Raw genomic sequence first — 26,077 nt, forward strand, 5'->3', positions numbered from 1 at the left:
AAAGATTTTTCTAAGTTAAACATTTTTATTTCATGGAAATACAACATAAGTTCAAATCCTTTGCAGGACCATTGTTGTACATTTTATATTCCTTTTTTCCATTTTTGTTGTTGTTGTTTTACTTCAAAACATTTTCACTTGTACAACCATATCATAAACAAAGCCTCATGTCACAAATGGAGCCACCGATGACAATAAATTACATCTGCCATGCTGAAGTTTAGACATGATACATTGGTACCTTAATTTTTTTTTTTAACTAGATTAACCTTTAAATGAACAATAAGTTGAATAAATAGAATAAAAAGACACTGGGTTTTACAAAAGAAACTTTCTTCTGTCAAAACGGAGCAGAAACAGATCACATGGCTGTTTGAGAAGTGGTCATTCTAAATCATTTGTCTTTTTCCTTTACATGAAACAAAAGTGGGAATTTGCATATTTTAATAACACTGCTAAGGTGAACCAAAAGTTCAACAATAGTAAATACTGACTCTATCTAGAAGACTGCCCTTTAATTCAGTTTTAGTTAAGATTTTTTCTTTCCTTCATTGTTACAGTGTATTTAACGCGTCTGCTTATCCACTCACACTTAAAACAGGTTGATCTTCATACAGCCTAGAGGTATTTGTCTGGTCTTGTTTCTTCAGTATTTTTTCATTAAAAAAACGCAAACCTTTTTTTTTCAGATGAATATCTCTTTTCAAAATTGTAAATAATATCACCAAGTTCATTTACAGAATATAAAAAATATTTCCAACTAACAAAGGAAGGGGTTAAAATAACAATTGAGGTTTCCAGTCAATAGCAGATAGGCAAGTATTATACCAAGAATGAGTCAACTAAAAATATTAATAACAGTTTAAAACAAGGACTATTACAACACTCAACACTTCACTTTTATTTCTCTTTTTTTTCTTCTCCAAACAGTGAAATTTTACAGTGGAACTTGCAGCAAACAAAGCTGGATTGTTAGGAGGCAAAGGTGAATACTGCAAATCAAAGAAGGCAGGCAAAGTGTGAAAGGAGTAATGATTGGGTCGATCGGAAGAATCCCGGTAGACACCGTGAGATGGACGCAGACGGATGAGCGAATGGATTCAGACCGGTTCAGCTTGGCAATCTAGTTTTAATAAGTACTGTGTTTAAATTTCATCGCAAACCTTTTTGTTTCAGATTTACGTTGTTTTTTTGTTTTTATTTTACTTTAATCCATCCAATATGTCGGTGGTCCAATGCAAAACTCAGCAGCTGAAATAATTAATAGAAGGCATGCATGAATTTGAGAGTGAGAGCCACACAAAAAATAATCTAATTAAATAATAATTAAAAAAAAAAAGATGTGAATGTACAATTCAACCTCTGCTCTGGTCCACTTCACCTCAGCATGTAAAGACAATCACATTTTAAGTTAATTTGTCAGCAGATTTGTAAAGCTGCTGTGGTGAGGCAGAGATTAGCATCACAGCTGAAGGAGGGAATGTATGCATGTATGTATGTGCGTATGTGAGAGACTATGTTTTCAGAGCATGTCTGTGTGTGCACTATCTTTTCAAGGCTCTTCCTTTTCAACAGGTGGTAGCGAGGGATTGGTGTATAGGGGGCTGGAAACAGCGAACGTGCTCCACAGTGGAACTGTCTGTCTCCACCGCCTTCATGTACTTATTGAGGATGGCGAAAATCTCATTGTTGAGGATCTGGTACTTTCTGATGCGGTCTGCCATCTTCTTCAGTGGCTGCAGAGGAAAACAATAAAGCACAAGTGGTGGTCTTGAATAATAATAAAGCATTTAAATCCCTTGGAACTTTTTTTTTTGCTTTTTGTCACTAACCATGGGAGAAAATTGGAGGATTTTTAAAAACTAAATTTCTTTTTTTTTACAATCCAAGAAGTCTCAAAGTTAAATGTTCTTGAGAATTAGCAAGCTGTTTGAAAATTAAGTCAGAGGAAAGACAGAGATGAAATAAGTTTTTTAAACATAAACTATATGTTTAAAAACATGAAAAACATGTTCTCACTGTTTTTCTTTTATAATACAGCATAATACATAATGCAGTTATTAAGTAGGAATTCCAGGCAGCTAAAATCACTGTTTGGTAGTTTAATGATTTGCAAACCCTGGAGATAGTTACAAGGCGGGCAACTTTATTTTATGTTTGCAACTTTACGTGATACATCACAACTATGTGGAGAATAATAGTGAAGAGGATGGTAAAGAGTACATGATTTAAAAAATATTTTAATAAATAAAATATGAAAAATACTGTGTGCATTTACATGTCCCCTCTAACAGAGTGGATGGGGTGCACTCACCACATTCTTGATGATCTCGTCTTTGCCGTCCTGCCTTTGGACTTTGAGCAGGTGGTAGCAAAAGTCGAAGAGGTCGAAGCGGCGCTGCTGTCCGAGCAGCACGATGATGGCGCAGCCCGCCCAGTTCAGCCCATCCCCGAAGCACTGCCTGGAAGGAAAGGCGCACACAAAACACAAGATGAGTTTCTGCAAACTAACGCGACCCCAAGTGCGTACAAACTTAGTTAACAATATCTCGCCTCTGAGCCTGACAGTTGCCTGTCAATAAAAATATTTCGCCAGCATTTCTGCATTGACCGGTTTGAACGGATTTTTGAAGGCTCTTTGAACACATCTGCTCCCCTCGGGCTGATCCGCTCTCTGATGCACATCAATCAGTACTTTACCGTCTCTATCTGATGAAATAGACCAAAGAAAGCACATAACCGAAGGAAGGAAGGAAGGAAGCAGGGAAAATGCATCAACAACAAAAGTGGCTCTGAAAACACTCATTCTCAGCACAGGTTGACACCCGTCTTCCTAACCTGGCACACCAGATGGTTTGTTAGAGTTCACCATCTGGGGAGTTAGAGCTCTTTGTACAAGGACAGACATTTTAAACGCAGTAGTTAAGGATGTCTGGTATAATTTAGATTACAGGGCAACAGACCAGTGCTTAGACTATTAGGCAAGTCCTCTGAGTTAACCAGTGCCAGAAAAAAGCTTCTTCGGACTATCTCAATTTTATAAAGCTAAGCAAAACCTGTTACATTCTTAGTCATACAGCAGAGACATGTGAACATACTGCAACACACTGCTTCTCAGCTAATATAGTTGGGTTTAAAAGTTCCAGGTTGACTTATCAATTAACATTTTTTTACATCTTTAAAGAAGCTACAGCTACAAGTGTGCTTTCTTCAGAGAGAAGATGTTCTTGTAACTGTCACAGGATTTGGCAGAGCAAGAAGACAGCTTGTTAAAAGAAATCCCACTTCTGGAGCAATAAAGTTATCCAGCTAAATCTAACTCTGAACAATTATACAAAGACATATCATGGGGAAAAAACCCCCCAAATGTTTACATGGACATTGTAACTTAAAAAAAAATTATATAGATTTTAAAATTTTTTTACACTAATAGGAAGTGATGGAAGAAGATCATTTTCTTCCAAACAGAAGGTATTATTGAGCTTTTCTTGGGGACTAGCAACATGTTTATTGCAGCGTTCACGCTGGAAGCCACCATTACAGCCACCTTTCATCTTTCATCTAAACCTAATTCATTGCTGTTAATGCAGATGATTGATGGCTCAGAATAAACGTTACCTTAGATTATCTCCCTAATACAATCTAACAACGATCTGTCACTTTTGACTGAATCTTCCAGTTGTCTGGACCTCTGCTCCTACTTTGTGTATGAACAGCAGACCGACTGCTATGTCAGCGTGAAAAACCGTGCCCTTGATCTTTATGCAACAACTTCTACCCTTAAAAGTTCCTTTACATTATTGCAATTAGCAGCTTATGTTCCTGACAGCTTCCACCTGGAAGCAAAACTCGTCAAAGTGCTGCGCAGATGTCGGCCAGATGCTACTCACTCCGCTGTGAACTCGTGTGTGCCGACGGGGATGCAGTAGACAAACTGCATGGCGCTCCACAGGCGATGGAACTCCATGCACTCGTCCACGTGCATCACGCCGTTGGTGGGCGGGGGTCCGCGCCACACGGCGTCCTGCAGGAAGCTGCGAATGCGCGTCAGGATGACCTCGAACATGGAGAGGCCGCAGCAGAGGCGCTCTTTGGTCAGCAGGTCCCCCTCCCTCGCGATGGCTATTTGCTAGAGTTTAAATAGAAGAAAAAGAACACGTTTAGGTTTTTTTTCTTCAAAAATGGATGGAAATACACACATTTGTAGAAAAAAAAAACTTATTTAGTTTCAGCCCATTCAAAAAGGGATTACACTGACCTGAGGAGTTCCCAGCCTCTCAATGAGAGGCACAAGGTGGAGAGGGGCGTACTTCGCTTCCAGCCTCTTCATCCTCACCTCCAGTCGCTCTCCCTCTGCGTGTCACAGAGCACCGAAACTTACAGAAGAACTTTTTCTGCAAGTGGGCATCCACACGCTGCAGGAGTAATCTCCCAAAATTTGGAAATTGTGAGTCATCTGAAATTTCAGTCTACCTTTGATGTAGACTCTAGGAAGAATGTTCTGGAAGGGGGCAGCATGTAGCAGGTCACACACTTCCTCCTGGGACTAAGAGTCAAGCAAAATGTAATAGGAAATTTTAAGCCACAAATTAAACTCACTTTGCTTCACTGACAGCCTTGCCCTGCATCCAGACTGCCAACTTTTTAAATTGTATTTTAGTTTAACTAAAATATTAACGTATACTACATGTAGACTGTTTTTCCCCAATAACTCATGTACAGCTGCAGTCAGGTTATTTGATAATGTGTATGCTTTCTTTTTAGAGAATTATGAGGTTTTTGTATCTCTATGTAGTGACAGATGTAATACCAAAATGACTGATTATTTTCTTAAAATACTTTTTATTGTCACTTATTGGAAGCATGCAGACATATTGCAAGTCCAAATTGCTCTTCTCTACTTTTCTCCTTGGGAAAGGCCATTAGAGAGTAAGGGTGTCTTCATACCCGGTAATTGGGCAGACTCACTTTAATTGGGGACCAACATTGAAACATTTATTATACTGGTGCAATTCGCTTTCAACCTCTTCTCCACCTCGCCTGTGGTAGCGCTCCAAGAACTGCTGAAAAGAACGACACGAAAACCTCTAAAGAAGACATGAGCGCAACTTCCTTCTTCACAAGATGGAAACAAAAATGTAGTGGTGTCATATTTTAGAGTTTATAGGATTTCTTTATAGTCTTTAGCAAAAGACCACAACCTATGATTTCTGCAAGCGCTAGGCTCTTGGGTTTATTTTGGTTATATTTTCCCATAATGCCCTGTGCTATTGTCCACTTTCTGCTAATGTTTGTTTCCAGTTCCAGAGGCTACTTCAACCAAGCCGAGACCAAGCCTTGTAGGCGAATCAGAGTTTGCTTTTTTGGTTTGCATCAGAGTTCGATTACTCAATCACACCTCCCCAAACGGGTTGGGCTTTTCAGGCAAACAAACTGGAGTTTGATTCAATCCTAAGTGCTGCAAAAGTAGATTCGTACACATTCGATAGCAGGGATGCCAATATTTATGATTTGTGACACAAGTCATTTTGTAAAAAAAATTATTTTTGGTATGCTCACTGTGTTGCTCAGAGGTTTTTATGTTGTTGTTTTCTTCCAGTGGTTCTTGGGGTTAGCGCCAACACAGACGAGATGGTGAACAGTTATTTCAATTAGTTCAACTGATTTTGGTGTGAAACCGAACCGCACCAGCTGAAAATGTAAAAATCTGTTGCAATTTTGTTCTTCAGCAGCAAAGCACCCTAAAAAGCTGTAATTTTTAACCACTGAATGAATATACAATGGTTTATCATATTAGTCAATGTTAGGTAACGATAATGTGTAAGATAACACTAAAGTGAAGGTGATTGTTAGTGACAGCAGTTAAACTAAATGCGACAAAGGGACATCTTGTGGATGAGAAGAGAGTCATGCTACAATGAAAATCAGACACCCACGCAAACAAACCAACTCACTCGGATCCCATCCAATGCAACACACACACACACACGCCGAGTCAGTGCAGTCACACAGAAATGGTGAAATCATACTGAGAAAAACATGAGTAACAAGACATGAAAAGACTCAAACTTCGGGGAATTCGGAAATAAAACCAAAGAATTAAAACACAAGACGGAGTCAACAACCAACCAGAAGAATGGAGTCACCTCCTCCATGGAAGACAAAGACATTGAGATTTTAAGCTTTGTGATTAGAAGCCCGTTTACAAGGACAAACAAGGTCATGATGAATGCCCTAAATGTTTTCACTTCGTTGTAGATTATGAAAATCTCAGTCCTTTTTTTTCCATGGCTGATTGGAGATGAAGGTATATGTGCAATAAAATGAATCAAATTAATTAATATGTTAAAAAAATAATAAGTGATTAAAAAATTGAATAGAAATGGTCTCTGTGTTATTTTAATATCAACAAAATCTAAATCCTTACCACCTGTGGTAGTTGCCAGCGTGTAATGAAAAATAGAGTTGTGTTTCAGACAAAAACCTCCATCAAAGATCAAACAGCAAAACACACCCACAAGCCTGACAGTTTTCAATCGTATCATTTGATTTACAAGGAGACAGCCGACGTTATAAACCGAGCAGAAACCTCCAGGCACTCGGCACAGGTAATCACAAGAGGAGTTGGGGAGAGCACACAAGGAAGTCATTACAGCAGATTAGCGAGAGGGAGGTGGAGGCAGGTGACGGAGATGCCTTACCAGAGCTTGCTCGATGAGCAGGCAGAAGAGGATGGCGTTTCCGACCTCCCTTAAGCTCTGGAAGACATCCGTCTTCAGCTCGGCGTATTCAATAATGTCCTTGAGCTGGTGGTGGAAGAACTCCAGGATGCCTGAAATGGCAGGACAGACAAAATAAATTCACAAAACCTTTAGGAAATCTGCATTAACAGAAGCATTTCCCTCTTTACATGTTATTTTTTTGTTTGTTCTTGCCTTACTGTCACGCCAGTATTTAGGTTAACTGGTATAAATTTTCCTTAAGTGTCAATAAAAAATACATTTCATGAATAAAATATCAAAAATAAAACTTCAGGGCTGCACAGAGTCTTCAAAATTGCTTCACGTTGATAGTTTTAGCAAACAGTTGATAGCAAATTGGTTTTCTTTCTAAGTCTTTTAGCCTACTTCATGTTGTAGGATGGCTCTACAGATGTACTGATTCAGTAGGTTTGGTAATAATTAGTGAAACCGAATCAGAAAGTATGACTAATTAAAGATAATTTCAGGTTTTGTTTAAAAACTTTTTTTCTCTTAACTGAAATAACCACTGAAATATTCGGTCCATTTTTCTCTGTCTCCATTTTTTTTGTTCATCTGAAATATTAAAGTGGGACTAAAAGAGAAAAAAAGAAGAAATATCTAAGGGGGCAAATCTGTTTGTTTTTTTTGCAGCACCGTATATTACTCAACACTATAAGGCATTTCTAATCATGATGTGTCTAAGGTAAACTCACGAGCCACCTGTTAATCAGGTATTTCCAGGTTAAATCGGGGTGATGTCAACCGGTTCGTATGGCTGTTCTGACCCACATTTAGAGAGAGCATCAGAGGCAAAAGGATAATTAACAAAAGGCAATAACATCATAAGCTGTGAGGTAAGTTCAGGAGCTCAAGGTAAGGAACATCAGTAATCTACAGATCACTAAATCCTTACACGGATAATCCATCCGACTGACATCTGCACTAGAAGTCTGGATAAAGACATGGAAGCAGGTCAAGAATAATACTAAAATGTAATACCAGGAGATGTTGCAGAACACATTCTGAGTAAGCATATGCATATGGTTTAGTGCTGAACAAATAAGACTAAATTTATTTTTAATTCAATGGATATTATGTCTTGTCAAAGTAAGGACCTAATCTCATAAGAGTATCACCTAAGTAGCAAATTCTGTTATACTTTGGGTCTAAATCTTAAGATTTAGATTAAACTACAATCAACCTTTTCTGTTGGCAAAAGCCGGTTTCAAAGTGAACTCGTCTACAGCAAAGAACTTCAGAGGTAAGCCTTGGGTCTTTGCAAAAGTAGCACAACCATATGTGTAGTGATGATGTATCACAAATATGAACTCGGAGGACAGTAGCTCTCGAGAAGTCAGCAGTCAAACCGTCAAGGTAGATGTTGGATGTTGGTTATGCAAAAGTAGGTAGCCGAGACAATGACTTAACATGAGTGAACAAGAGAGTTAGACGGCAGCAGGGGTATTTTACCTATTATCACCTGCTACATGTGTAGCGTTAGCTGAAGTGGCGTTTCACAGTCAAACAAGTTGGAGTGAGACAACAATACAGCCTTATAAAGTTCAAGTAGCATGTGTCTTTGGAATAAACATTTGACAACTACAATATTACAATATTACAATTAAACTCTCTATAGTAAACCACCTGGATTTATTATATATTTAGAAAATTGAAACTGTTTCACAAGAAAAACAGGCATTCGACTTATAAAGCTTTAAAACGTTTTGTTTTCATTGCTTATTTTAAGTTTGTTGACCTCTTTTGACACTTAAGAATACTTGCAGATTTGCAAAGTAAGCCTGCAAGTACTTCGCAGGTTTAAAGCACACTTTAAAAAAGTAGCAACAAACTGCTTTTTTATGTAGTTGTTACATAACTACATATAAAATTTAGCCGCGTAAGAAATGATCTAATTTTGCTGCAGAAGGAAACTCTGAGGATAGTCTGTTTCAGAAAGTTTTCATAAAACTGAAGTTGTGTCTGACCATAGTTTTTGTGACAACACAGAATCCAACTTTCTGTTGACTGAACACGCAAGTACACACGCCTCCCCTTGATGGGGTGGCGCCCTGGACAGTGAGCCGTATTGACCTCATCACTGGCTACAGCTAATTCAGCTCACCTGGGGAGCCATACTCATGGCGTGGCAGACGGCAGATCTTGGGCATGACTTCTATCAAAGTTTTTACGTATTGCAGGATGGTGCCCTGTAACTGCAAAGTGACAAGAGGAGATTTACAGATGACAGCAGGAAAAAGAATAGAGAGAGTGCGCAGAAAGAAGACAGAGTAATAAGTTTCAGAACCCAGAACATTGAGGGTGGAGAGATGTGTTTGAAAGCGCGGAGAAACGAAAAAGAAGATAAAATACCAGGCTTTTGACAATCTTGAGTAGCTCCTCCATCACTACAGCGATGCCTTGGTAACCGAGGAGGCGGCAGATGGTCTTAAAATGAGGCGGCCCGACAAAGTTTCTGTAGGAGCTGTATATGTGGGAGTAGGCAATGTTCAGAGGCTGAGAAGAAAGGCAAAGAGAGAGAGACAAAAGACATTGTAAGTCTCAGGTGCTTTCTTCTCAACACAGCCAAAACAAAACAGAACGTCAACCTACCTTGGACCCATACAGGTAATAAGGCTGCACATTGGCTGGCTTGTCTCTTTGAGGCTCCTGGGTGAAGGGAATAGCTGTACGTACAAAGCTGAGAAGAGAGGGAAAAATGTTAAACACAGAGAGGTGGAAGCCAATGAGTAATCTTAAGAGAAGTGCAAGTAAACCGACCGATTTGTAGATCCGTTGTAGCAGTAGTTCGGGAGGAAATCAAAATTGAGCTCCCAGAAGACGTGGAGCGTGATTCGTCCGTAGGGGGCCGAAACGTTGTGGTTGGCCTCGCGGAACATGGCGTCGAAGCTGTCCAGGGTCATGTGCTTGGACAGCAGCCGGTGGGTCAGCCTGTTGATCTCCAGCAGCCACTCCAACTCCTGGCCAGATGTTAAGGGAGTGGCATGAGAAGGCATGATGCAAGAAGAGCAACAAGCAAACTTCTCTCGGTGTTCTTACCACTATGGATGTGAGGTCCTCACTTTCAAAGCGGCTGATGGCGTGGTCTAACGACTTGTACATGGCGGCTGAAATCCTCTGGGTGATCAGGCGGTTCAGATCAATTGATCGGCCCAAAAGCTGAAAGATACACAGTCAAACAGGTACTTCAGGCTCAAAATGAACAATTGCCGTCGACCGACGTCAGAGCAACACATCTTCTGTTTCTGCGTACCTGTACGTGTCTCTGCTTGAGCAGCGTCTCGTAGCGGTTCGACGGCGGGTACGGAATGATGACGCCGTAGTTTTTACACTCCGCCCTGAAGCGCTTGTCTAGGAGGACACTGTAGAGAAGACCTAAATTTATTTAGGGGAAGCTTACAAAGATTGTCAGATATTTAGGAAGTGATGTGGATAATACCTTCCGGCCATTGCTTTGTAGTAGGCAAATATCTGGTCTGCCAACTTGTACACAAACTGATCAAAGCAGAGGTTTACCTAAGAAGAGGCAAAAGTCAATGAAGGTTTGGAGTCTTTACCGACTTGTCTGGTTTTAGATCTTGTGCTGCTGCCCCTTACCTCAGCTTCGATTTCGTCATACAGGAACTGCTTCTTGAACTTGGTCAGAGCGTAATAGCCACTGTCGTTGTACAAGTCTAGAGGATATAGAACGTATCTAGAAGATGAAAAGGTGGAAGTTGTTATTACCGGCTTATTTTAAAGGACTGGCTGAAGCTGGGTGCAACAGTGAACTCGTCTTACTCCATCATGGAGGGCTCCTTGGTCTCCAGGATGTGGTCGGTTAGGATCCAGGGCATGGACATCTCGATGGGGAACTGGATTCTGCGCCCCATGGTCAGCTCCAGGAAGAACTCCCTGAACCACAGCTGGGACAGGTCACAGCACTGCTGCAGGGCCTCTGTTCAGCAGAAGGACAAGACGACAGAACGGAGAGGGGTTACTAAATGTTGGCCAAAAAAAACTTTTGGTGGAAATTTTGTCAAAAATATAAGAGTGAAGATATAGGTCCTAAAATAATGGGCTGTTTAAAGTTCATACTGTGCTTTCAACTCACCACTGAAGTTAAGCAGGTGTGTGAAGAAGAAGGAATGCTTGTGGAAATCCTCTATGGCCACCACTATGGGTCCATCAAGGCTGCTGCGAAGAGTTTTCTTAGATCCACTTTTGTCAGCTATTAATGACTCCAGCATAGTGCGTACCATGTAGAGCTGCAGAAAAACAACAAATAAACACACATTTAAAAAAAAAATCTGGCCAACTATGGGTTTTTTTTTCCTCAAAGCTTGTCTTGCCTTCTGCCATGCACACGGCACTGCAGTTCTTAGAGCTTTGAGGAATTTCCCAATTGGGCCAAGAATAATCTAGCAAGTGACATCCTACATCCTACTGATCTTTTGAGAATACTTTGTTTTATCGCAGGGTAGAGCCAGCAGATAAAGATGTTCCAAAAAATAATCGAGACGAATCTTCTTCACCTGTGTGCTGGAGGGTCCCACTGCTCGACGAGGCACCTTGATGTCAAACCCACCCTTTGGATCTTTCTCTCCCCTCAGGCAGGGGTCGTTTGGAGGCTCTCTTCCTCCCTCCCAGTCACAGACAGTCTTTCGAATGGCCTGCAGGACACTATGGAAAAAAAAGGAATTGGTACAGGTAGAACAGTCTCTTTGCTGAATTATTGTTCAGCGTCATTAGAAGAGGTATCGATTTTGTTGAACCTGATGAGAACATTCTTCTTCTTGCGTACGGCTTGGCGCAGCGGCTCCCTGAGGGTAACCTGAGCGAAGTCCTGCAGAGCCGCGTAGATTGTGTTCCTGATGGCCTGATTGAAGACGGACTCCATGCGACCCATCAGAACCTGCACAGTACGAGACACAGAATCATATCGCTGCTGAAGACTCTTGACCCCAAACTCGGCTTGTTTGATGTGTTTCGCATTGTCGTCATAACAGCCGACAAATTTTGGGGTATTTTTCTGGGATGTTCTGAGCGAAGAATTTATTAAGAATCAAACTGGAATATGCAGAATATTGGCTATTTGTGTGTGAAATTAGCTTATATATGAAAGCTGGTTTGACAAATTATCTACTCAGAGGGAATAAAAAAAAAATGTTTATTTCGTGATATTTTTATTTGCAAGTCTTGAAAGACAGTGCATCACAAAAGCACCCAGCAAACCAGGATGCTTTGTGGTTGCAACTTGACAAAAAGTAAAAGCATTCAATGGGAATGAATAGTTTTGCAAGGCACTTTTTAAAGCAGGGATCTGGTTCCTTAACTATGCAAGGAGTCAATCCCTCAATCCAGCTAAATAAAACAATTTTGGAGCTGCTAATATTACTGAATCTTTTAGAAAAATATATTTTATAGTTTTTGATAAATATCTACTTCAGGAAATCTGCTGTAAACTTTAAAGAGCAACGATTTTATTCATAAGTTTAGATTTTCATAAAGAATAACATAAAGCTTTCTTAAATAGATGACTACATTTTCTTATATGGTTTGTTAATTGCATGGTTTCCAGCCTGGCAAAAAGAAAAATAAATCTAAAGAAAAATGGCTGGTGTTGATAGTTCCATGGGAAAAAAATAGCAAAAATTTGATATTATTATTAGATCTAATTTTTTAAGCTTTTCTTCATCATTTTTAATCAAAGTTTTTAAGTTCTAAGCTCCAGAAGGTTAAAGAGCCAGTTGCGTGCTTACAGATATGATTTCCAAACATTTACCTGCAGCCCTTTGATCATGGCAATAACTTCAACCAGGGCAAACTTCTCCTCACTGGTGTAATTGTAGCGCGTGGCTCGCTCGTACTCCTCCGCCGTGCCAGGACAGTCCTTGTTGCAGAACTTGTCAGTGGGATGCACCAGCTTCCAGGAGTACTGCGGGAGACAAAACCGTGTTTCAGTAAAAGCTGGAAAGATCAATGGTAAAAAAAAAAACAACCACCAAAACGAAACTAACGTATCAAAATCCTCACAAATCGACATTTAGGTAAAAGAAAAGCAATTCTCTCTGCCTGCAGTGGAACATGCCATTGATCCCCCCCTCTTCCGGTTCTTCACTCACGACTTCCATGACGTGCGTGCTCCACTTGGACAGCAGCTGCAGGCCCCTCAGAGCCAGGTCAAACAGCTCCCTGTACTCCTCGTCCGACTTCTGGCTGTCCAGGCCCGAGCCCGTCACCACCTCGCTGTTGCTATAGCGCGCCAGCTCCGAAATGAAGCGGATGTGGTCGTCCCTGATCTGCACCATCTGTTCGCACAGGTTGTACTGCGGCGAGATGCTGCTCTGGGTGCACGTCCACCTGGGCACGGAGGAAAAGGAAAAGCAAGAGCAGGTGGGATTTGTGAACGAGGCCAAAGGGAAGCTGAAACTTTTGTCTCGTTTCCCTGCCGGTACGGTCTTACCTGGACTTGTTTTCTTCGTAGTGAGCGCTCGTCTCTATGTAGCGTGACAACTCAATCTGCATGTCTCCAAATAGAGGCACGACTTGAAGCTGAGAAAACACATCAAGTGAACATCTTACCCTCTACCACACAGACATTTGGACATGTTTCTGCAACTGAGACGAGCTAAAAACGAAAAAAAAAAAAAATCACCAAACATTCTTACTTTGAAGAACTTGTCGATCTTGCTCAGGTTGATCCTCTTTTTGGCGTCTAGTTTGTAGATATTACTGACATTCCCGTCCATCAGGTAGAGGCCAAAACCCATGACCTGGCAAACATTAGGAAGAGACATGTTCAAAATGCAAGAAAAAAAAAAAAAAAAAAAAGCTCAGAAGGCTTGAGATTAGGCGGTTTGATGGTGTTTATTACAGGTTTTAAACAGGGCTGAAATAATTCATTAGATCAATCAATTATTGAAATAATTGTCAACTAATTTAGTAACAGATAAATTAGAAGTTTTGTGAAAGAACACACTCAGAGGAGTAATTAACTGCACAAGCCACATAAAATAATGATTAAAAAAAAGACTGTCTGGAAATAAAAAAAAAAGAATAAAAATAAAATAGAATAAAAAGAAATTCTCATGAGGCAGTTTTAGCTTCAAATGATTCAAATCCAGTAAAAAAATAAAATAAAATCTCAGATTAAGCGTCTTGTGCAATCCTTTTATTAAAAAATAACAATAATCAAAGAATAATCAGATTAGCCCTACGCTGTATTGATGTCAAGTCAAGCAGAAAGGGCTGAGCTGAAAAATGTGTAAAATGTGTTTTCTTTTTATCCAGGTAATCATCAGAATTACAGAAAGAATAATTGACTGAATAATCGATGGAATAATCAATGGCAGTAATAAGTTGCAGCCCTGGTTGGAAGCAGATGAAGCAGTACCTTTAGCAGCATGTGTTTCTCACTGGGCGTCAAATACATTTTGTTTTCGTAATAGTCCACGCAGATGTTGACGATGTCGGCCAGAAGCTCCTCGTAACCTGGAATCACCTCCAGCTGCTGGTGCAGGCACTGTGGGAAAAAAAAACAGCAGAAAAGGCTTCAGATGCTAACCAGAAAAAACACAGTTTTTCATTTTTCTTATGCAGAAGACTTTTTATTGATCTCAAAGGGAAATGAAATAAATGCACAAAAAGTTGATTCTCATTTCGAGGAACCTTTAAACTCACTTCTGTGACATCACTGCATCGTTTTGCAAGTACTGCTGTTTTAGAGGTAAATCCACAGTCAGACATGTACATAATGGCCCCAGTGGATGTAATAAAAAACAGTTCATAAATATGAACCTCTTAGCAAATGATAGCATTTCTTGTTTTAGGTAAAGTTGAGATCCAAAATACATTTTGTGTTTCCTTACAGAGCATGGTTGTTTTTAAACTTTCAGATATCAATCTATTCTTCCCTCAACGCTTCAAAGATTTCCCCGTTCCCAGAGTGGCAAAAAAACCATAAACCTTCTTTAGCTGTTTTGACATTTATCAAACCCTGAATGTTTTCAGGGACCCATGTTTGTTCACGTCTTGGTACCTGGGGGCCCTGTGTACCATTTGTCATGGCTTCTCGAATGATTTGAAGTTTCTGAATCTGCATTTCCAGCAAACTATAAATTATCTCCCATTTTGCTACTTACATTCAACCTCGTTCATCCGATCATTAACCTCAAAGATGACCGGACAGAGTCATTACTATGCAACAGCATTTCACCAAAATTTCTACAAATGCCTCCAAGTTTTATTCATTCATCCGAAGCTTCAGGTTGTTCAAATAAGATATTATTATTCCAAATCCCAAATATTGTTCAACAAACACTACTTATTTCCACTTAATTCCAGTGGTTGGAGGGGAAAGTAAAATCTAATTTAACATAGATTTATTTTTCAGACCTGAACTTTTCAAATTAAATAATAAACTTCAGGAATGAGGACCTGAAGGTTTGCCAGACCTTTTTTCTGCTTTCTTCTAGGTTTTAGGCAGAGGGTAACTTGGTTTGCGGAGCGCTGTTTAATTTTCAGACCTGTTATAGTGCAGAGCACAAATATGAGGTCTTCCCTTATCTGCTTTCTATTGCCAGTGGGTTTCGACATTATTAAGTTTAAGTTTTAGCAGCTGAGATGGTTTATTATGATGACAGATTTAAATAAAGACAGATTTTTCCCCATTTTGGAGTATGCTCTGGGCCAAATGTTTCTGCAAAAACACAAAATCTTACAAAGTATTTTTGTCCAAAAGGTTAGCATGCTGAAAATAAGACAAAATTAACTTGCAACCAAATGTTCAGCAAGATACAGCAGCTTATTTGGAACCAAAACTTGCTTAATATTGACTTCAAAAAAAGCACAAGTTCCACCGAGAGATTATTTCACTTATGACATGGCAAAAATATTTTATGAAAAGAGAAAAATATCTGCCAGTGGATCTAATACTTTTTATTGATACTAAATAATTCTAACTTAAAACAAGCTCCAATATTTTGTTGAAAAAAGTCTTAAAGTTAAGTTTTTTCTTTTTTTTTTAAAGAGGAGTTCTATATTTTTATTACAAATCAGACCAAAACTTCTTGGTGAGATTTAATATTCTTGTATTAATGAACAACAAAATTTATTTTGCACCAAAACCACAGTTGTATTATTTAAACCGACACCCAGAAGATGATGAATAAAGGCCGCTCACTAACCTGAGTGATCCTGTTGTGGTTGGCTAAAAACATGGAGAGATTCTGGGACTCCTGGATGGACTGGGGGTCGGCCATCTTCCTCAAGAACTGAGCTGCCCTTAAGTCGCAGCAAGAGAGAACAACATCATTTTTTTTTAAACTGAAAGAAAAACCACTCTAGAAAAAAAAAACACGGCTGACATAAAGACAGTTATACGTCAGACGGTACCGTTTGTAGGCAGAGTGGTCGTTCTTCACGCTACACTTCATGTTCTTGAGTTCGTCCAGCACCGCAAACATGTTGATAAATTTCCCCAGCGTGAGCAGGTAGGCCTCTGACACGAAGTCTTTCCTCCGCTCTGCGTGGCACAGACGCTTCACCTCGCTGCAGAAGCGCTCTATGGCTTTCCGCTGTGAAAACACAAAAACATCAGCCTGCGTCCCGAAGGGGAGTTTGAACTTAAACGTGGATTCGGTTTTAATTCTGCACACAAAACCAAAAATAACGCTTTCATTTTGAAACAGCAGCAGCAGCTCGGGCAGCTCCATTAGCACCTTGTGTGTTCGGCACTGCAGGCTGATGCTAGAAAGAGCCACTGAGAGAGTATATTGACTTTTACGAACATATTGAACTCTAAATAAGGACTGCACAATGCAGCATAATCAAAATATCAGTCTGTGGAACAATTATACTACCAAGGACAGTGTGGAAAGCAACATCTGTCATTTATTGACAACTCATATGAAAGCTCACTTTATATGCTAATAACTGCAGTACAGTTCAACATAGACAATGATCCCCATGAGGCTAAAAAGTCACAGAGAGCGTGGGATCCAATATAATGGCAATCCAGTTTCCATGAGTGTGCTCTGTTTGTCTAAAACAGATTGCATTTCTGGTGTGCCACATTTTATTGTTCTGTGGCAACGACTAATGCTACCAGCAGTTGATAAAAACCCTATTTGGATGGGCAAATGTTTACACGTCTGTGCAGTTTTTTTGAAAATCTGTAAAAAGGTGAGGCCACCCCTGACCTGGATCAATCTGTAAAAACATCTGTTCAAAAGAACTCTGTCTTATTACTATTTTTGATGCATTTGGGAGACACTTTCCCTTTAAATCATTAACAACAACACTGTTCTTTATTGGTGCATGTGAACATCAGACCAGAGCCTCTAACTCACCTGGAAGTACATGAACTTCATGAGCTTGGTCACTTCAGGCTCCAGCACCTCCACCGTTTTCTCATAGATCTCCACTCTGTTGGGCTGCTCGTTGCATTTCACCTAACAAACACAAGATGGCGCCGTTATTCAGGCCTGACTTCAGAGAACAGGTAACCAGCTCCCTTTAAATCAACAAAATATAACAAAACTATTCTCTAGTAAATATTATTTGAACATTTATGGGTTTTTTTTCTGTGATTAAAATACAATTATGTTCAAATTTAATAATGTCTTTCAAGTATCTGTAAACTGCGATGAGGAAAGTGTTTTCAACATTGTCCCAAAATATGTTCCTGAGCTCATAGCTGGCAACTAAGTTGCTGATTCAGCCACCAAATGGCACCAAGTGTGAAAGGTGAATGCCCATGCTACGATGTTGCTGTGCTTTGTTTTTTTTTTTTTTGCAGACAAAATGTGATTCTGATAGTTCATCGTGTGAAGTGAGGCCACTTTTTTTTTTTTACCTGGGGAATAGCTCTGGAACAGCTTCTCCAGGTGTAAAGCATCACCGCGTATTCATGTCCTTCCTCCAGCATCTCATTCTGCACAAACAGAGGAAAAAAAAAGAAAACAGCAAATTTAATTTAATACACAGCAACTGCAACGTCACTTCTGATTAAATAAGTGACGGTTGTGTAGCTGTTCACACTGCCTTGAAAAAATATTCATACTCTCATTTATTTATTTAAAAAGAAATGTGAAGTTTTTCCATTTGCTTTGCAATTATAAACCACATTCACATAAAATCCCGGTTGAATGCGTTGATTTTTGTGATTCTACTTTTAACCATTTGTCTACAAAGCTACTAAACAACTTGGCATTATGTCAAACCCATCAGCTGAGTCACTTGTTCCCATTTGTAATGAATATTTCAACAGGGTTAGATCGCTTCCTCTCTTAAAAATACTTGGGTTTTCCCATCCTGACAGTCTTCAACCTCATTTCCACTTCCTGATCAAGTAAGTAAAGTTAAATAAAGCTCCACTTCTCTCCTCGTTGCTAGTCAAATCACATTCTCCATTCATTCGGCAATTGGGGGGTGGGGACCTTAGCGGTCCGTTGCACTAATGATTTTGTGCATGTGTGTTCTGCCACAGGATGAGCCAAAGGAGAACAAATGTGCCAAATGATGATCGGTTCAAGTAAAACAAGGCTCCCTTTGCGAGTGTGAGGCTGTTTTCCACAGAGGGCTTTGCGTTCACATGAACAGGAACAGAAACAATTAAATGTGAAGCACAGTTACTTTAATATTTGTAAATTTGAAAAAAAAGGCTGACAGCAGGTAGGCACCTGTTTTTGCTATTATAAGGTATCTGCAGGTTTCAACAAATAAAATGTAAGACTTTGTAATGCCACTTTCAATTGAAGCCCGAAAAAAAACTGTCAATTTGGGAACAGTTGGGGGAACTTGCTGCATTACAATCATGCATAACAAACACTGTGAACCCTGCTTTGCGCCCAAGATTGAGTAAAAAAAGCCATCCAGCTGGGGTGTATTAGCAGCTGGTTGCCGTTAGCCTCAATAGCTTCGAGTCACAGAAAGATGGTTGCGTGCAACTCAAAAAGAAGAAAAAAAGAATCCTACATTAAACAAATAGTTCTGCCACAACAAAATTTAGGACCTGTGATTAACAAATTTAAGGCCAAGATGCATTTTCTCAATGAATTTAAGACGTTTTAAGGCCTAAACATTAGAGACACAAATGTCAGGCTTTTTAAGGCAGAGGGGACACCCTAGATTATTTTTTTGAAGCAGAACACTTAAACTCACCATGCTGGAGTGGACTGTGGCTTGCTCTATGTAACGGGCTATGCCGGTCACAAAGGCATTCCTGTCTTCAAAGTTGGTGTCAAAGTTAGCCTGCAGACAAGAAGACAGCGGAGTCGAGCTCGACACGGTATGAAGTAGCAGGAGGATCGTGGTGAGAAACAGTCGAGGGAGTACCTGGTACATGATGGAGGAGGGGGGCGGTTCGATGCATGGCTGCTGGTCCGGCAGAGGCAGCTCCTCCAGCAGGTCCACGTTGGACAGAGCGTCCTCCAAAGTCACGTGGGTTGTCATGGCAACAAGGTGTCACTCAAACAACACCTAGGTCTGAGAGGGAAACACTGCAGTAGGTATATGAGCGGACTGCAAAGACGATGGGGAAGCGGATGCACTTTAAAGCAAGTGTGTAAAGTCAAGGTAGCTTCAGATCGATCATCGTGTCGCAGTCGGTTTTTCTACTCGTTGTCCATTTTTGTTGTGATTTTCTAATGCTACCTGCACCAATCCGTTTCTCCTGCCATTTTAACATGCCATTTCGCATCGAGTAAAACAGCAACCACTCTCTCACACATGACATGCAGTGAGCTCCTAATGTAAAAAAATATATAATAATAATAATAATGGCTCTTGGGAAGAAGGCTGGGAAAGTAGATTTTGATTAATCTGACTAATCGAATAAATCAAGTTGAATCAATTTTTGAAATATTCGCCCACAGAGCTGTGAAAGAATCAGCTTCAAATAGTTCAAATTCAGCACTTTTTGCAATTTGGTTAGTTAATGGAAAAAACTGTCAAAAGATTAAACGATCTAAACAGCACTGATGTTAAGTCAAGCAGAAAGGGTTGAGGTGTTCACATCCTCGTGTCAGAAATACTTTTTTAGCTGGAAACTGCTACAAATCTAAAGAAATGCTAAGCTATTGTAAGTTAGACAGTAGAATGTTAAGTGAATTGCTTATTTGCATCATTTAATGTCTTTCTAATATATAAAGAGAAATTATGTGGCTAAATGAAAAATCAGCAGAATGTGCCTTTTTAAAAAAAAATCAGATTAATCAATTAATCCTAAAACTTAGACTCCTTTTATTGTAATTGCACAAAGACACAAGTGAAATTGGCAATGAAATGTCATTGCTTTGCCACTGGAGCACACACGCAAAAAATCCAACCTGATAGGTTGATTGCGAAAATAATTGTTAGGTCTAATAAATAGTGCAGATCAGAAACAACTGGCCATTCTGATCAGCCTGTCTCTGTTTAGAATCCATATCAAAATTAGTCAAAAGTCTCTCATCCGCCATAATGTTTACTGATTAGCTCACTTCCTGCGTGTCTCCCTTCTGATAAGGAAGGGGAAAATTGTAAGTTATATTTGGAAGATTATCAAAACCGCAAATGATTAAAAATTTAAATCAAGCGCAAGAGACCGTTGCCTATTTTATTCATGAAATAAAATAGGCAAAACAAATAAGAGGTGCTCGCTGGTACATTGTACAAAAAGAAGGAAAATCTCTACTGACCCCAAGTGCTTCTGATATAAAACAAGTTAATATCAGTTCTAAGGATTGCTTTACAAACATACAAATCACTCATCGGCTGTTCAAACTGTTTAAAACGAGACTGGAGGCATTTGATTGACTGATCAAAAGGACAATATTCCCGCTCTGAAGATATGCAGCGACGATGCTTCTCAGTCACACGAGATTTCCTCCTGACATGTCTAGACGGCTTCATTTCCTTTTCGTGAGACGTTCGCGCACTGTGCAGGCCTCCAGCTTTCTCTGTTCATCCTGCACCTGCAGCCCTTCCTCCCTGACTTTGTGGCATCACCAGACAAAACACGCAGGGGCAGCAAGAAAAGGGGAAGAGGCCCCCCGCCGTTTCCTTTTTTGCCTACCCGTTGGGCTTGCGTGCTTGAAGAAAGTCCTTCTTGAAATCCCAGGACCTGAAAATATCAATGATCTGACAGAGGCGAGGAAGGCTGTGACAACGAATGACATCTGAACGCACCCATCGCACAAAGTTCTTCAGACCTGCTGACAAATGTTTTTTTTTTCTTTCTTTTTTTGAAACCCTCAGCAAGTTGCGTTTCTGTTACCTAAAGTAAATATTGCGTGTTATATAAATAAGGAAACATAACCATGTCTTCACACAGCTATAGTTAAATCTTAGCACCTACAAAACCAAGTAGAACAAAAAAACAAATCATCAGTCTGGCAATCATCCCACATTTATCACGTTACTGTTTTTTTTCTGCCTGACCGAGCAGACAGTGCTGGTAATCAGCTTAATATTCAAGGCTGGGGACGGCACAAAGAGAACCAGACGGTCAAGAGGTAAACCACAAAGAGAGAAAAAGCGGAAGGGAAAAAAAAATATCTCAAAGTCAGCTGACAAGCAACTTTACAAGACCCGGAAAATATTCAAGAATGTCTTTTGATGTGTTTCTTACCGAGAACATTACATCACACTGTGACCCACGTTGTGGTCGGCCGCGCCCTTATGTGCACATCTATGAATGATCAGCAAGCGAAGCTAATGGGAGGTAGGTGGAGTTTCCTGTCAAGTCAAACCGTCAAACCTCACAAACACAAAGGGTAAAACGCCAAAGTAAACCAAGTGGTTCAGAGCCGAATACCAGATGACTGAGTCATTCATGTACCAGTGGGACAGATGAGCTCATTTGCATAAAGATTAGGCCCAACATTATAGGGATGTGAGTAGATTGTGATGTAAGCTAACTTCTATGTCTTCGTTTTATCTTTTTAATCAGACACACGCAAAAAAAATAAATGTCTGTGTGTGAATTTCATCTGTTTAAAGGAGCACAGTTGATGTTGGAGTTATCGGCATCAAGCTTATTCTGCTCGATCCTATTGGTCTATAGATTATTGGTTCGGACGACTAAAGTCTGAATGAGCAAATTAACAGTTTATCACTTTAACAAACAATTGCCATGGCGATCTGTTGGAGATCTGCACAGACCATCAACAGCTTGGGATGATCTTCTCCTCCTGTTGGTCACCAGCTTGGTCGCACACTGCTGTGGGATGACATCCAAATCAATCAATACTCAGTGGGGTTGAGGGCAGGAGTGGGGGCAGGCCATTCCGCCCTCCCACATTTTGAAGGTAGTCTCTAATCTCACTGTAGGAGTAAGAATTGACATCCGGGAGGATGGCGCAACTATCAAATGTCACTTAAGAAACATTTAGTTTTGTAATTTAATGCCTTGAAATTGGGCCTCTGTCTTTTTAAAACTCCGCCTTCTTTTAGTATCAAAACATTTGACAGCCTGTTTTATCAGCTCTGCACTAAGAAGTAGCTTGTATGATGAGCTCAGCTGATCATACAATACAATTAGCAAACTCCACCGGGTGTTTGCTAATTGCTGTTGGTTAGTCTGTAGGAGTCGAGTGTGGGAGTCGCGGGGGAGGGCTGTTCTGTGAGGTGGACCCTCCGTAGCATGAAAACTGCAGCTCCGAGGAGGAGCTTTGTCCTCGAAGGCGGCGCTTGGCCCACCCAGGCGTTTTGCAACTGAATGGTTGCGACGGGAGATTAAAGGATTTCTCACACATGCATGAAAGAATCAAGGCAACACTCCAGGTGCATTATTGAGGATGCAATAACAGTACAACATGAAGTAGAGTCCACAAAGGTCGTTTACACAAAACACTCCCTCTTTAACGCAAACTAAAAGAGACTGTCAGTGTCTTTTAAGACTTTACGTAGTTATATTTGACTATCCACAGATTACACAAAGTAAAGCATGTTTCACGCAGCTAGCTCCAGTCACTATTTGTCCAACTGACAAACACCCTCAGTGATACCAAAGTCCCATCTGTGCTTGGGGATACAGACACAGCCTAAACCCTGGCTTGGTTGAATAAACTTTCCCACCCAATACCAGAGTGTGCTCAATAGTTAGTGTCTGTGTATCTCAGTGTGCATGTACGTCCCTATAAAAGAAAAAGGGCCCCTTCATTCCCCTACAGGCTCTGGGGAACAAAACTCAGCCTGCATCACGCAGAAACAGCTAAAGCGGGTGAAGGAAAGAGCGAGTTTCTAACCAGAAATCTCACCGTCTAGATGGATGTTTAAAATGGTGTAAAAGTAAAACCATTTCTTCACCCACAGACAAGCTGATGCTGTGACTACGGTTATATTAAGATTTTGTGTAAGGAATTAGTAACACACACACAAAAAAAGAGAGCGTCTGAATACTAGTCGGGGTGGGAAAGGAACTCCACTGGTTGACTATTTGACAGTCATCTGCTTTGCTGGGGAAAAGTGTGTCAGTGCCAGTAGTGTCACTCCCCTAAATGGGATACCCCGCTCGCCTCAAGGCCAGCTCTGCATATACACGCAGTCATGCACCAAACAGAGCATGATCCTATCGTCTTGAAAGGAAGTGAGTATTTAGGAAAAAGCAGCAGATGATTCCTCATCTCACATCGACATCTGAGTGGTGTGCAGGGTGGAAGAAGGCACAGGACTCTGGTCTGCCCCAGGTGTTTCAAATGCCCCACTATCATGGGGAAAACAAGCTGCGCCCCCCCAAAGTCGGTAAATGATCTGCCATTTACCGAGCGATGAACATCACTTGAGTAACGGGGGATAAGCTTAGCTTCCGTGACGGTCCACTTCGTAAAACTGGCAGGGTGACATTAAAACATCTGATCCTCACAGTCATTTTGCAGAAGTTTTTAAATTTGTTCACTTGCTATATTTAAAGGTAGCAGGAACAGGAACAGGAACGACCACAACCAATGATATATCTACATGTCTCCTTCCCTTTTATTTGGATAGTTTTCATATCACTTATCTATTTTGCTTCTCAATTTACCTAAAATCACTAATACTAATTATTATCAGTATTGCATGATAACTTTGAGTAGAAATATGATCATGTGATGGTAGTCTTAGAAAAGACTAAAGACAAAATTATGGAAGTCACACTGATTTTGATTTTTATCAAAAACAAAAAATTAGCCTTGCTGCTGCCAAAATAGCATAAGCACTCAGAAGTACATTTATTTTATAATTAATGCCTCAATACATGGATTTGGATGGAGATCAGGTGACTCGAGGGCAAACATATGACCAGCATAAGCACTCTGGTAGATTGTGACATTTAAATAATTTTTAATGGTGCAAAGTCCCCTAAAATATGCCAGAGAAAATATCCTTTATGCCGCCAGCATAGACACAAGGAACGAGGAATCTACGCGTTCATGTTTTGAACGGCAAATTCTTACACAGCCTGTAAGAATCGTAGGGTGACGGGTCAAAAATCATCACACGTTTAAAGTCCCATATGTCTCCATTCTCTGACATTCCTGTGCTCGGTTTGGACCTCAGAAAGTTAAAACCGTCACATCTGTACAAATGGACCGAATGAGTTGTTGCAATCTAATCGGTTGCTTGACCAGTCTATTATTCTAGAGTTTTTTACTGTTATTAATATGATAAATAATATCGTAGCACTGCCCACAGCTAGCCATTTTACCACCAGTGGAATTTTTACATGCAATGTCAATTGCACTGTTCTCAGTATTGTGTTTCACTACTTCCCCTTGTTATTGGACCTGTTTGTGTTGCCATGACGCCTAAATTTCCTCCACTGGAATCAATAATTAAAGCTCATGAGCGTCTGCAACATTCTTAGTATTTTTTTTAAATACTAACATAACTCAAAAAATACCTTCTTGCAGATAAGCAGCTATATTTCTGCATGCACCAGAATGAGCCTGGAGGTAACTCGCAGCCCCTTTTCTTTTGACACACTGCTTGCTCGCAGCTCGGAGGGGTTTTGCATAAGAGGCAGATTCACGGTTCGTGTGCGCGTTTATGTGAAACGGAAGTAGGCCAGGTGAACCTCGTCTGCTCGCAGGCCTGAAACGTCTCCCCGCCGGGTGTGATGGCCCTGAAGGCATCTGCACTGCACGGCCTGGTGGTTGAAGGGGGAGGAGGGCGGAGGGACAACTGCGTGTAATAATTCATGAAACGATAATTCATGAAATGACATCGAATGTGAAAAGGTGACGGGGAGTAAAGAGGACGCGCGATGGAGACGTGCGGAGGTCTGGGTTGTTCCTGCAGCCTTTTCGTTGCTCCATCATTCATGAGTGCACTTGCTGCACGGGAACCCTCTCCTCACCCCACCCAGCTCCGTGTGAGAGCTACGATGCCGATGTAGGCTAACGGAGAGAGAGGATGGATGGGGGAGGGGGGAGATCCCGTTCATGTAACCGTAAAAATCCGCGCCTCTATGTCCGCCCGCGGATCGGTCTCCGGTTCCCCTCCGTGCGAGAAAGAAACACGGACTGTGATGCTGCTGCTGCTGTTGTTGTTGGTGGTGGCGGGGGGCTTGTTGAAAAACAGCCACTCCAGCCTCCAGCCATCATCACTACCCAGCGCGCATCCCCGGCCCCCCGCTCATCTGCCTCTGCATCCGTCGCCCCGTTTCTCACGTACCTGAAAATCGCATGTCCGTCTGGCCGACGAGCGGGCGGGGAGGCGGCCGGCGTCGGGTGTCCGCGACGGAGAGCCGACGATTCCTGGGTCCGCGGTTCTGCTCCTGCTCCTCCGTTTTCTGTGCCTATTGATGCTCTAGTTTCGCTCAGCAGCAGCCCCAGTGCTAATCCACCCCACACAAAGAGCAGAAAATGGCTGCAAGTGCATATTCTTAAAGGGACAGTCACAGTGGGCTGATGGATGATGAGGGGCCCCAGACACGCTGCTCTAGCGTTCTCACTCCCGTTCGTGGGAACATTTTGTTTTCAGCGCGTGGAAAATGTGAAGTTTGACCGATTTGAACGTTTTTGTTGAAGAGGAAACGTAGACACGTAACTCCCCCCCCCCCCCATCCCCCTGGTTCACACTGTTCTCTGGTTGTTTTTGGCTTGTGGTTGTTACCTTCATTTTAGAAGTAGATATAACACTAAAGGTCCACACTTTAGTGTTCATGCATTTCTGCTCAACACGGTGTTGAATTGTGCTGACTCGACATTCTGTAGAACCTGGAGCAGAATCTGACCGACATTTATTTATGACTGATACCTCAAATCTCTGACCCTCTTCTGTTAAATGCAATCAAAATGGGGACAACTCTGCCGGCTACGAAAGTTAGAAATATCTAAGAATAAACATGCAAACCGCCAAATGTGCCCAAA

At 40.9% G+C, this 26,077-nt stretch overlaps 1 protein-coding gene across 2 annotated transcripts; it reads right to left on the minus strand.

Moving 5' to 3' along the window:
* Nucleotides 1–218: 218 nt before the first annotated feature.
* On the minus strand, nucleotides 219–25,683 carry cyfip2 (cytoplasmic FMR1 interacting protein 2). 2 transcript variants are annotated; one of them, XM_055034343.1, is made up of 30 exons: nucleotides 25,380–25,681; nucleotides 19,080–19,229; nucleotides 18,906–18,995; nucleotides 17,599–17,676; nucleotides 17,093–17,194; nucleotides 16,137–16,318; nucleotides 15,929–16,025; nucleotides 14,137–14,265; nucleotides 13,412–13,516; nucleotides 13,207–13,295; nucleotides 12,866–13,103; nucleotides 12,526–12,678; nucleotides 11,516–11,655; nucleotides 11,276–11,423; nucleotides 10,855–11,008; nucleotides 10,542–10,698; nucleotides 10,359–10,455; nucleotides 10,201–10,277; nucleotides 10,015–10,123; nucleotides 9,801–9,920; nucleotides 9,522–9,721; nucleotides 9,354–9,441; nucleotides 9,114–9,257; nucleotides 8,866–8,956; nucleotides 6,702–6,832; nucleotides 4,474–4,546; nucleotides 4,259–4,353; nucleotides 3,891–4,129; nucleotides 2,315–2,462; nucleotides 219–1,736 (listed from the first exon to the last, which is right to left on the minus strand). In XM_055034343.1, the coding sequence occupies exons 2-30, from the start codon at nucleotides 19,194–19,196 to the stop codon at nucleotides 1,569–1,571; spliced, it is 3,759 nt and encodes a 1,252-aa protein (XP_054890318.1). In that variant the 5' UTR covers nucleotides 19,197–19,229; nucleotides 25,380–25,681; the 3' UTR covers nucleotides 219–1,568. The 2 variants fall into 2 exon arrangements, with proteins under 2 accessions (XP_054890318.1, XP_054890319.1); XM_055034344.1 differs by lacking the exons at nucleotides 219–1,736; nucleotides 2,315–2,462; nucleotides 3,891–4,129; nucleotides 4,259–4,353 and having other exon boundaries at nucleotides 4,480–6,430; nucleotides 25,380–25,683.
* Between the last annotated feature and the right edge of the window lie 394 nt (nucleotides 25,684–26,077).

This window comes from Poeciliopsis prolifica, unplaced genomic scaffold, assembly GCF_027474105.1.
Source record: "Poeciliopsis prolifica strain line A6 unplaced genomic scaffold, Auburn_PproV2 SCAFFOLD009, whole genome shotgun sequence".
Taxonomy (NCBI): domain Eukaryota; kingdom Metazoa; phylum Chordata; class Actinopteri; order Cyprinodontiformes; family Poeciliidae; genus Poeciliopsis; species Poeciliopsis prolifica.

Excerpts from the sequence above, each read along its gene's own strand:
- cyfip2 (XM_055034343.1), bottom strand. The coding sequence starts at position 19,196 with ATGACAACCCACGTGACTTTGGAGGACGCTCTGTCCAACGTGGACCTG. Across the intron at positions 12,679-12,865 it reads GCACGCACGTCATGGAAGTC|TACTCCTGGAAGCTGGTGCA; the intron begins GTGAGTGAAGAA and ends TGTCTCCCGCAG. Across the intron at positions 11,009-11,275 it reads TGGGACCCTCCAGCACACAG|CTCTACATGGTACGCACTAT; the intron begins GTGAAGAAGATT and ends GTTTTTCTGCAG.